The sequence below is a fragment of the Nasonia vitripennis genome, chromosome 2 (assembly GCF_009193385.2).
Source record: "Nasonia vitripennis strain AsymCx chromosome 2, Nvit_psr_1.1, whole genome shotgun sequence".
In the NCBI taxonomy this organism is placed as follows: Eukaryota; Metazoa; Arthropoda; class Insecta; order Hymenoptera; family Pteromalidae; genus Nasonia; species Nasonia vitripennis.
The window spans coordinates 3,996,354-4,008,367 of NC_045758.1; the positions used below are offsets into that span (position 1 = coordinate 3,996,354).

The 12,014-nt window shown below is 43.3% G+C and overlaps 1 protein-coding gene and 1 long non-coding RNA gene across 3 annotated transcripts in view; one reads left to right on the forward strand and one right to left on the reverse strand.

The window, feature by feature from the left end:
* Positions 1-10,767, forward strand: LOC100679902 (mediator of RNA polymerase II transcription subunit 15-like). Of its 2 annotated transcripts, XM_008211376.4 has the most exons (4): positions 1-3,053; positions 5,983-6,271; positions 7,935-8,201; positions 9,367-10,767. In XM_008211376.4, exons 1-4 carry the CDS (start codon positions 3,048-3,050, stop codon positions 9,636-9,638), a joined length of 834 nt encoding a protein of 277 aa, XP_008209598.1. In that variant the 5' UTR covers positions 1-3,047; the 3' UTR covers positions 9,639-10,767. The 2 variants fall into 2 exon arrangements, with proteins under 2 accessions (XP_008209598.1, XP_016837576.1); XM_016982087.3 differs by lacking the exon at positions 1-3,053 and having other exon boundaries at positions 3,060-6,271.
* The window catches only part of LOC103316650, a 13,910-nt gene continuing 10,022 nt past the window's right edge, over positions 8,127-12,014 (reverse strand). Inside the window, exon 3 of the long non-coding RNA XR_512494.3 lies at positions 8,127-8,230. This is a non-coding gene — a long non-coding RNA (uncharacterized LOC103316650). The remainder of the gene's footprint in view (positions 8,231-12,014) is intronic.

Genomic DNA, 12,014 nt, shown 5'->3' on the forward strand with positions numbered 1-12,014 from the left:
CAACGCGAATACCGTCCAATAAAAATGTCCATTTCAAATCCAACTGAATTCAATACATGCGGTGAAGCGATCCATGAATTTTCCACAAACGTCATACGCACGATCAAAATTCCAGACATTTCGGCAGAGAGCTTGAAATAGATCTACGACGAACATAGCGTCGATGCGAAATTCCTGCTTTATGCAGTTCCCGAAGAATAATACGAGAGACGCGCTTGATTTACATGTTTTTTAAATTAAAACCAGCCCCACCGATATCTGATCTTTCCAGAACGCTTTGGGATCGCAGACGTAAAAATAACAACCCTACACCCTCTGTATTTGTATGTTAATGAAGACGATTGCATCAGTCTTTCGAATCTGTTTCCAATATCTTACACTAGGGGAAAAATGCTTACTCTCCAAATGCATAGATCGACGATTAAAATACTATAGCATCTGCAGGGGTCCTTTAACGTCCACTTTGAGTCGCGAACCTTTAGCGACGTGTACACGCAGAGAAAAAAAAGGCAATTTATAACCCAGCTCCGGTCTCCCTTCTTCCAGCTCGTATTTCCGAAGCGATTGAGATTAATGTTTTCATAGCCGCGAAATGCGGATTCGAGTCGTATCGGGCCGTTCTGATACATCCTCGCAGGATCCGAATAATACGCCGACAAATTTGTCGTCGTTTCCTCATACCTCATACTTTGTCGTCACGTGTGATTCCCTGACGAAGGCACACAGCTCCTTTAAAGAGATGAAAGTTATTTTCAACAATATTAATTCTACTTCAAGTCGGCTATTTAGAGCTTCCGTCGCTCGACGGAAGTTTTAATTAAATGCAGCGGCTCTATGGCTCTCCGAAGACTAATGAAATACGTTAAAAATGTTCGCACCGCCCGCCGTCGTTTCTTTAACTTCGTTTTGAATTATTTATTCCCAGCGCGCGCACCTACTCGCCTGTAAGATAAAACGTGATCCATCGGTATAATGAAGGCGAGCGATAATTAGAGGAGAGAATCGGATATGATGTCCGAGAAAACTCCTCAAATAATCATCGTCTACCGCACGTGTAAGCGTATTTTCGCTGAATACTGCATTTCGCGTTCTAGGAACTCCGTATGCTATGGGCGTATCGCGCGCAGGCTAAAATCGCCAAATCAGCGAGAATAAGAGAAACGATCGTTTTCAAGGTCGCCGCGATGAAAGCCTAAGCCGGGCGAGCGTGCGCGTTTAATTAATAGGAAGGAAAGCCACTTTCGCTGGCTTCCGGTCGCTTTGAGCCGGACTCCGTATGTTCGTGCGCTACGATCGGCTACTTCGGCGTCGTGAGCTTTACTAATCAGACAGCTCTCGCTTTCCTTTTCCATCCAACTCCGGTATGTCTCAACGGATTACGCAACAATAAAGCTCGACCGTATAGTCAAAGTAGCTTCGAGCAATGGTTATATCAAATTCAACCATAGCGAGCAAGCTCTCTCGGTGCGGTCCACCGCGTCAGACGTCCTCGGCTCTATTCATGGAATGTCATCCCGGAGTACAGAGCGCGATCCATAGCTATGTACCATTGTCCACATGCAACCAGACGGTACGCCGATGTCATCCGTGCAATTCCACCGAGGAATCCCGTACATCAGTGAGAAAAGGGGAGACTCTCACGACGCGAGAAGAGATCCATGACGCGTTGGAGTTTCGAGAGTTCGTCGCAAGTTCGATTGCCATTCTGAAGATGGGAGCGTGAAGAGATCTCGGTTATGTAGGCTGCTATAGAGGGCGTGGGAAAGTGAGAACGACTCGGTGTCTCTCGGAGCTTCATCGCCGCTGATTAAACGTTTGAACCGAGTGCGTCTGAGAGAGAGAGAGAGAGAGAGAGAGAGAGAGAGAGAGAGAGAGAGAGAGAGGGGCACTCGGCGAAATTGTCGAGGGTCCTGCAGAGGAGATGAGATGGTCTTCGGCTCGTACAAGCGATAAAGCTTACGGGTTCTACACGACCTTATACGCGCGGTTTTACAAGTGTGGAGTGTGTGTGTGTGCGGACGTTCAGCTGTTATTCGATTAATCTCGAAGGGAATCGATGATTACTCCGCGGCTATGGCTGTTTTCCGTGAAAATTGATTTGGAAAAAGAGACGGGCCGCGGAATAAAGTGTCGGTAAATACGCGAGATTCCGCGATGGAACGAGTTAATCGATGTGGAATAACTCGCGTTTGATTGCGCGAAGAATGCCGTAAAAAATAATTGCACCTCGAACTGTTATCGAGCTCGCGAACTTCGCGCGGAATTTATTACGCTTTGTTCCTTTCAGTTTTTAAATAAACAAGAAATTCAATGCCAACTGAATCCGAGCATGAACCACAGCGCATCACGTGCGCGCGAGTTAATGCTATTTGTACAGTATTATTGTGTCTGCTCGCGCCGCGTGCGAGTTTAAAATCTGACTAAAAATTATTCGCACCCGTGTCGCAAAGCTCGGCGAAGCGCGAAATTTTCCGCGTTTCTTCGAATTTCACGCCATTTATTCGAGCTATACCTCCGCTCCACGAAACGCTTCGCACAAAAACCAAAGTTTCCATACACACACACACACACACACACAAAGTGTTGCGAAACAATGACCCGCGATTCTCGCATGCACTGAGCAATAAAGAGCAGCCCATAAATCTATTCACACTGCTGCGAGGTTCGCGCGCCAGCGGCGAGATTTCACGGAGTGGACGTACACGACAACCCGGCGAAAGTGCGACGTGCCAAGAGAGGGAACACAACACAGTAGCGGCAGAGAAAAAGAGAGAAAGAGACAGAGAGCGAGCGAGTGAGAATGAAAAAAAGGAAGAGTGGGAAAAAAGAAGAATTAATGAAGTCTCGGGACATTCAGGACACGTAGAGGCCGGATAGCTTCCGCGGTATTTAACGCCCCACAGCACGGCCGAGCGACGGAATCGAGCCTCGATTTTCATAGACGCTCCACGCACACACACAGCACCTGCTGCAAGAGCCGCTATTTTGTGTGCAGAGCCTAGTCCTTTTTCACGCTTCGCCTGACCCTTGTCCTGTGCTCTGGAAAAATGCCGGTAAGTGCTTTCCGAATTACACGCTTCGGATTTTTTTTTTCTTTTGTTCGCTGGGACGTGCACCAGCTATGCGTGTGTGCGTGTGTGTGCTGCGTGCACGTGGGCGAGCTGACCAATCGCTTGCTAATTAAATTCTTCGCGAGGTATTTTCTTTTAAATCTTCTGAATGCTCGTCGGTGTGAGCAGGCGGATTGTTACGGGCGGAAGTTATTTTGTGGGAGTCGTGGAATGTGTTTGGTGAATTTTGAAATCGAATCGTAAAACTGAAAGTCGTGTGCATGCTGTTATAATAACATTTAACACTTCGCCGAAACGGCTTGTTCATTTATACGATAGAGTTTAATGAATTGGATTGCGTAGTTAACTGAATTTCACGAAATAATAGTATTTGATCGATAGTTGAAAATCTCTTGGCGGAGAAAAAGTTTTTCATTGACGCACTTGATCTCTATTATTCTAGTGTTTGATTGATATCATCATAATCTCCGAAATATATATTGTCAAAAGTCTGTCTGGATTCAATATCGCTCCTTTACTGTCGTTCATTTATACCCAAATATCAAATGCTCATAAGCACTAGCTCAAATGTGATTTACTGTCGGAGCAAGTAATCATAAACTATTATACCAAATGCCATACAAACGAATTATCAATTGATATTTATCAATCGGTGATTAATAGTAATTCCTCATCGTACTTACGCAACTCGATTAAATAATATATCGATTCGTCAGCATCAAAGACGAGAAAAGCTTCAATCAAATTTAAAACGTAAACTCTAAATTTCACGAGCAAGTCTGTTTGTTCTTCGAACCCGCGCGTCTTGTTTTCAATTCAATAGATTACACCTTTAAAAGTAGTTACCGAACATTTACTGCCTCTTCGCCCGCCTGAAAGTCAAACAAGAAAAAATGTTTAAGCTTGAAGCGAAAAACTCCATAATCTCACTAAAGTATACCGTAAAAATGCTTTCACCCAGAAATGAACGTCCGGTTCAAAAAGATACACGGACAGAATAAAAAAACTAGTAATAAATGTCGGCCGGAATCTCCTATATTGACCATCGCTACCCTCGTTACGAAAGACTTTCTCGAATCCGAAAGAGACCTTTTCAACTCGGACGTGTTTTATTTCCAGAGCCGAGCTTGCATATAGCTCATGCAAGCTGCCCGGTTAACGGGCAGCGGAAAAGCTCTAAATAATAGCGCAGCCGTTTATTGAAACCATTAAATCACGCTGAGCAGAAAATAAAAACTCGTCGAGAGAAGCCGAGAACTCGGAGCGAGATGTTCGTTTTCACGCGAGCAAAACTCGATCCTGGAAACCTCGCTGTAAACTAATAAGCCTGTTGCGCGCTCCGTATATAGCTATACCGCGCTGTCGCTGATGCAGTTTCAATTTTCCTCGAGCTTCGCGCCATCGGGACGTTATAGCTATATCAGAAATAAGTTCGATAATATTTTCGATCTCGGCTCGATACGTGTATCCATCAAGCTGTAAAGCCGAGCTACGTCCGTTGGGTATAGCTTTCTCTTGGCCGAAAGATCGTTATGCTACGTATATAGCTATACCGATGCAGGTGAGGAGACGTAAGACGCATTCGAGTCTCGTCTGAGACTCGCGCGGCTGCATAATGATGAGTGCAATCGAATATCGTTTTCGAGCGTTATGGGGAATCCAAGCGTGAACGTCGGGAATAATTGAATTTAATGTGATTCTGGAGTATGGGAGAAAGTTATGTGTATAGATAGAATAGCGTAATTTTCAGCTGCGGATATTGCTATAATTACAGTTCGATGCAATATAGGTATAGTTACAGAACGGGGGGTTTTCACGGATCACTTTGACGGATGAATCGCGATACGAATTCAAAATAAAATTGAGAAAATTCAATTTTCCGGTACGACTCAATTCTTAACGTCGTTTTTTCAACAGTCCGGCACTCTCCAACAAAGAACGGATCCGATTCAAAAACTGGATTCGAACTTTTTGTGACTTTTGCCTTTTGTATTGACTCGCCGAGAATCAGCAAAGAAAAAAAAACAATAAAACATCGAGCGCACTCGTGCAATCAAGGAGACGATAAGCAATTTTCTTCACAATTTTTCCCTCCACCCTCCCGACGGACGTTTAAAGTGTTTACGTCGCGTTTCCCCTTCCGTTCTTTTTTATCACGATTTAGTTAAATGGCCAATCTTCCTGTCGGCTCCCCGACAAAACGAATTAGCGAGGTGAAAGGCGTCGAGAGAGAAAGAATATCGCGGCCATAAAGCAGAGACTCGAGAGTTAAATGGCGCGAGGGAGAAGGAGAAATAGCAAAAGCAAATGACTTCGCTGTGTATGGTGTGTGTCTACTTCGAGGAAGGAAACGTTCGATATGTTGTTCTTGGCTGGCGAGATTGAAAAAAACTCCGACGGTAATCGAAGAATGTTGTGCACGACGCACGAGAAGAGCAGAGTTACTTTGAATGTTCATGTTAAACAAACATCAGTTTTTCTGCCCCGGATGGTTTCGCTGAACGAACACAATCAATTTCTTGATTAAAGTGAGGAAAACAGAAAAAAAACACACACACAATTTCGACAGTCAACTGAAAAATCCCAAATTCGTGCGTGCGGCAAAAAAAAACTCGTATACGCGTAGATTCCGGTACATGGTTTTCGAACAACCCCATTGCTCAAGAGCAAGCCGTAATTCACTCTCTCCCCCTGGGAGATGAGCGATAAATAAGCAAATTCCAGCCAAGAAAAACCTCTCGCGTGGCGGAGAATCCCAGAATTACCCCCTCGCATCATCGCGTGCGATTTCCTCATCTCGGCGCCCAACAACAAAAGCCCCAGCCTCCGGCGAGCTCGGTGCACGTGTATAATGAATCAAAAGCCGCTACTCACCTCTATCTCTCTCTCTCTTTCTCTCCGTGGCTCCAAGCTGTTGCAGAGGTACACACTACTGACGCTGGCTACTTTGGCGGTGATCCAAGTTGCCCGAGCCGAGCCTCCAAGCAGCAGCAACGGCGTCAGGCCTTCCAACGTGCTGGGCGGCCTGGAGCAACATGCCTCGTTCAGCTTTGTAAGGCCGGGCCTCACGCAGACCGCCTTCGCTTTCAACGGGCCGTCCTCTCATCAGGCATTCAGCTCGAGCGTCGGCGATCCTCATCTGGCGCAACGAGTCCTGCCCAGCGTCGCCAACGCCCTCGCTTACCGCAATCCTGGATTAGGTCAGTATATATACTTATATATAACTACACACACACACACACGCACGCGCGAGCAAGCGGGCAAAACTCTTCTCGTTTGGCTGATCCGCCCGGGATTCGGCTTGTAACACACGCGGGTATTATATTTTTCGTGACACAGCGGCGGCACATTCGTTAATTAGAGAGAGGCTTTCGGCTACGTTACGTTAGCTGAGAGAGTATCATAGATGTGCAACGCGCGGAATGCGTATGTCTTCTTACGACTTTGTGAAATTCTTTTTGCTCTCCGGGATTATGTAAACGTCTTGATATATTATGCGCGTCCGTGGGAATTACACGTGTACCTTTTTCACGCTCGACGATTATGGTGATAAAGCTCGCAGTCCCAGCGAGTAGAGAAGATTTCAAGCTAAAATATTAGGACGTAGGAACGAGTCGTTGGCTTTGCAAACTGAGGAAAATCAAAAAGCTTTTGAGTTTCGAGAGCTGGTTCGCCGTTTTTTTCCCTCTTCGCTCTTTTCAGCCGTGTAACTTTACCTGTCAGACACACCTCGAAAAAAACTCTTCGAAGGATACAGTGCGCGTATAACTTTCGCTGAGATTTCCTTTCAACACAAAGTATTTTTCCGGAAGCGCATTTATTGCGCAGCCTTCTCGAGATCGCAGGACGAGCATTTTGTTGAAGCATAAATCAGCCCTTATTTTCAAACGATTTTTTCTACGAACTGCAATTTCAACTACGAAAGCTCGTGCATGTTATTTCTATGTACAAACGCGCACGAGAATTAGGACAGTGGAAAAAAAAACAGCTCGTAGGAGGTTCCGAGAAAATTTTACTTTATACACGATAGACCTGCGTTCGCCAAAATAGAGTTTTTAGCAACCTTTCGTTTCGCGTTAAACGAGCGTAAAAAAACATTTTGACGTCGAGTTTCGCGCCATGGAATTCGAACATCAGTGCGCGCGAGGATGGGCTTCGTCATCTTTGATGACCTCGGGCGACGACGAGAGTCCTTTACATCCAACACTCAGCTGTAGCAAGAAATCACACGCCGTCTACGCCTGCTGCAAAACGCTAACGCAATTACACACCCCGGGTGTCGCCGCTTTTCTAAGAAACCTGCAAAAAACTCGCATTACGCCCTTCGCTGTCGCTGGAGCTTGTAATGCTCGTGAATAAAACTACGCAAAGTCAGCGCACGGAACCGCTAGTAAAACACGCGCTATAAAGCAGCGAGGTATAGAAGCGCAAAAAAAAACCTGTGGGTACTCCCGGTGGATTGCAAATTGAATAGGCGTCTCCCGAGGCATCGGCTACTACATCGATCAATCTTGACTGTATACACGACTACTCGCTCATTATTGTCGCGGCTCTTCTCTTTACTTTTCCTGCGCCAGCTCGCGTTAAGCTCCCAAACGTTCGCAAGTTTGTGCGCCTCGACATAGAAGCAATCAAAATTCCACGTTCCATACACGTGCGTGTTATACAATACACGTACATGCATCATCCCCGTTTCGCGCGCTGACGTTGTATTATTATCCGCCGTCATGTCGGGGCTGTTCGATCCGAGTGAAACAGGCTGTAGTCGAAACTTGCGGAAGCGGCTATATACAGCCAATACGAGTATACTGACACGTGACGTATCGAAAGCTGTGTAAAAGTTGGTCCTTCGTGTGATATTAGGCTACTCACCGGTGAGCCCCATCACCACGGCCTACGCGGCAGGTCCACAGCCGGCGGCTGCGGCAGCTGCTGCCCCGGTTGGCGCCTATCAGCAACAGCAGTACGACTACCAGCAACAACAGCAGGACTTGGCTTTGGCCTACCAGCAGCAGATCCAGCAGTACCAACAGTACCAGCTGCAACAACAGCAGCACCAGCAACAGTACCAGCAACAGCAGCAACAGCCACAGCAGTACCAGCAACAGTACCAGCAGCAAATCTATCCCGGTGAGCGAATCTAGTCGATAACGTCGCGGCTATAATACAATATGTGTAAGTTGAGTGAGCGATCGAAGGCTCGATCGGAGGTTTAAGCACATCGCAAAAGTTGAAGGTAGTATGACGGGCTGATGTGTCTAGACGCTATAGCTCGGGGTTAGGGGATTTTGATAAAACTCCAGCTCTGAGGTGGGTAATACAAAAAGTTTTCTTTTTTTCACTCGGGAACGGAAAAAAAAGGACGGACCAAGTTTTGCGCTCTCGGTCACGTAAACCCTCGTTCCGAAGATAAAAGCGCCTTAAGCAGACATGTCTCGTCGAAATAACGGACTGGCTTTTCTCCCTTTATCCTACGCGTGTGCATATATATATATATATATATATATATATATATATATATATTCTATGAATATCGTACACGAAATGTCGCATTTATCTTTTCTTAAAGTATCATTCGAAGTCAAGTGTAGATATGCGATTTGAAATTACACATTTTAGTACTCAGTGAAGGATCGATTAAATTTACGAGTGTATATATACCTATATAATAAAAAGCGCGCCGGCGATGACGCAGGAAATTCAATCAGCAAGGGAATTCAATTATGATTATGAGGTTTCGTTTTTAACCTTTATAATGAATTACATTAATGGGCAGATTCAATCGACCCAAAGTATACCGTTCTGACTATCGCATCAAGTATTTAAGCGATTTTTTGTTCTCTATAAGGCCAACCGTATACTGCTTTATAAGCTTATAATAAAAGGTCATTAACTTGGAGCGTTTTTAACGTCGACGTTCGAACTGTGCTAAATATAAAGGTCACCCGTGAAAAAATCACAGCGAGTAATCACAAAATCAGCAGAAAAAATATTTGTTGTGTTTTTTTCTTGAAGAACTAACAAGCTGCACAGCTTTCATAATTTACAGTCTTTCAAAACTAATACATAAAGTAGCCGATAACTAAACGGTAAGAAAGTTTCTGGCACCCAGATAAGCTAAGAGAAAACTTTCTTTCTTCTACCTGTCCAATAAATACTAAAATCTACTCTATTCTATCGAGTATTATAACAATGGATATATTAAGAACTTAAATATAAGATGAAAATTATCTAAGTGAATTTCCACTATTTCTTCTCTACTAAAATATTTCATACTTAATCCGTCAACCTACAGGATATACCCAACAAGCACAAGCTGAACCTATTGACGCGGCTAGCCAACAGAACGCTGTGCATCAGGCTCATCTTGCTCGACTTGTCGCCTCGAGATTCACCGGCTCTCAAGCTCAGCCAATAAGCAGCGATGCCGAGCAGATTCAGCTTCAGCAACAGCAACAAGCACAACAGCAGCAGCAAAATGCAAATCTGCTGGGAGTCGCGTATTCGTCGGCACCGTCGGTAGCTCATGTTAAAGTAAGCGGTAATGGTTATAAATTTGACTTCTGACGAGGCGATTTCACGCTTTCGTAAAGTATTTATACCGATGCGCGCGGTTTAGGTTGTTATTGATTTGCTCGGAACGACGAGTTGGCAGCTGGTGAAAAATCAATCGACTTTTACGTTCTGCGAATTGCCGCAGACAGTTTACTGAACATCCAAAAGTGAAAACAATTTTAGTAGTCGTAGTAAATATTGGTTGTTTATTACATGATATAGGTATTGAGAAAGAGAAATTTTGGGCTTTGAGTGTATTAATATTTAAAAGGACTTTTAGAAAAAAAAGTGGAAATTAATAAACAGCTGTGTATGTATAGCGCTTCAACTTTATACTGCCAGATAAATCTGTTGTTATTTAATAGTATATTGTGTACCAAGGACGTAAAGTGGGCTTTTTTAGGCCAAGTGTGGATTTTGCAGTACGAGTCAAGGCGAGTTAGCCCGAGCCGAAGGCGAGACGAGTACTGCAAAATCCACGAGGCCAAAAAGCCCACTTAGCCCTTGGTGCACACCATATTTTATGTAACGCGCGGACGTATTTTCGCGTTTTTTCGTACGTGTTAAAAGGAACTGATGTGACTATTTTTTGACACGGCAACCGTGCTCTTGTCTTGTTCAAACATTATATAAAATAAATAAATAATGCAAATTTATCAAAATCAACTTTTTTTTTAAATTACAAAAAAAAATTTTGCGGGCAATGAAGACTTTTTAGCGGGCAATAAAGGCCATTATTGCCCGCTAAAATAACTTTTTTGCCCGCCGGTCAAAAAAGAGTCACTTTAGTCCCTATTAATAGGTACGAAAAACGCGAAAATCGTGCGCGTGTTACATAAAATCTTTTGCATCAATACTTTCATCCACTGCTATATTGTAGAATAAAATAGAGAGTTATGACAAAAGTGATGAATGTGTGAATTTGATTTTAAAGAGAATTCATAATGAAGAATATTTGGATTGAAATTGCATTTTTGTATAAAATAATAATGCAAATATAATTCTACGATTTTGTCGAAAATGGTTACAGTACCTATAGTGTTGTAGATATTATCAAGATGAAATGATCGATAATTTAGATCATCAATGTACATACATGCCTTTTTTATACTGTGTACTTGTTAATAATAAATATTGCTTATTATTTTTATTTCATTTTTAATCATCTAATCCACTTACACCCCTGAAAATGTAGCAGTTTTAAACTGCAACATTAACATACTGATGGGCTTTTAGCCGATGGAAAGTACCACATTTTGTTCCAAATTCCCACCGGACTTTGTTAGAGCGCTGAATGCGGCCACTCATGGATAGAAAATGCGCCTACAGCTGCACGTTACGGCTGCAGCGCAGCCAGCGAGCTAAGATTCATAAACTTCCGGATTAATTTGTAAGTTACCTTTTGTATGCCACACGCTGATGACAGCAAAGGAGTTACCGTCAAGCGTTATATTTTGTTGGATCATTTATTATACGCGGATCAACTTTTATTTTCGCCAGGAAACAATAAAATTTAGTTACGTGTAGATGCCTATAAGACTATAGTGGATCAATTTACGATGAGTCGTAAAACCAAGCATCGTATACATTCCATTTTTTAATCTTGACTCCAATAAAGATATGAATTTCATCGTGAATATATTTTTTTACGTGCGTCAGCAATAACAGAACATATCGCGAATATTTGAAAAAAACGCATGCATAAAAAACAAATCGTTGCACAAAGAGCTGCCGAGTAACCATAAAAATGGTTAATATGCAAGTCGCGAACAACTATCGTTTGTGCTATTCAAAAAAGTGAAACTTTTATATCTTCGTTTTATTATGCATGCTGATTACGTTCAGATATTGCGTCTGCATGTGGTATCGATTGACAAAAGCTGGGCTTAGTGACAAGCCGTCAGGAATACTCCGCGGACGAAAATCAAAATTAGATTCCGAGGGTACGGTGCGCAGCTTGAAAGTAGTCGTATATATCAACTAGAGTTCATTATTGTTCTACTTTTAGAGTATCGAGCCTGATGAGTTTCGCATATATAATCCACGAAATATATCAAGTATGAACTATTTTTAAAGCTTTCAACGTTTAAGTATAACGAAAAGAATTCTTTTCATCGCGTAGAAAGAAATTTTTTCGCATTCAGATCTTTGACATTCCGGGTGACTACCTGCGAGAATCGTTCTTTATTTCCAAGCGATCGAGCCTTTGAAATCCGAACGAGAACAGGCGGAATGCATCCTATATACGCTTGGACTAATATAAAACTGTTAATTCGCTAGCAGTTAATCGTTTCTATCAGACGTGGCATATTTAATCGAACGCGAGAACGGACGCATATTCGCGTGATAAATTGTCGGAAAGGGATGAACGAGACGGGTCCGTATAAT

Excerpts from the sequence above, each read along its gene's own strand:
- LOC100679902 (XM_016982087.3), top strand. The coding sequence starts at position 5,923 with ATGAATCAAAAGCCGCTACTCACCTCTATCTCTCTCTCTCTTTCTCTC. Across the intron at positions 6,272-7,934 it reads TTACCGCAATCCTGGATTAG|GCTACTCACCGGTGAGCCCC; the intron begins GTCAGTATATAT and ends GTGTGATATTAG. Across the intron at positions 8,202-9,366 it reads CCAGCAGCAAATCTATCCCG|GATATACCCAACAAGCACAA; the intron begins GTGAGCGAATCT and ends GTCAACCTACAG.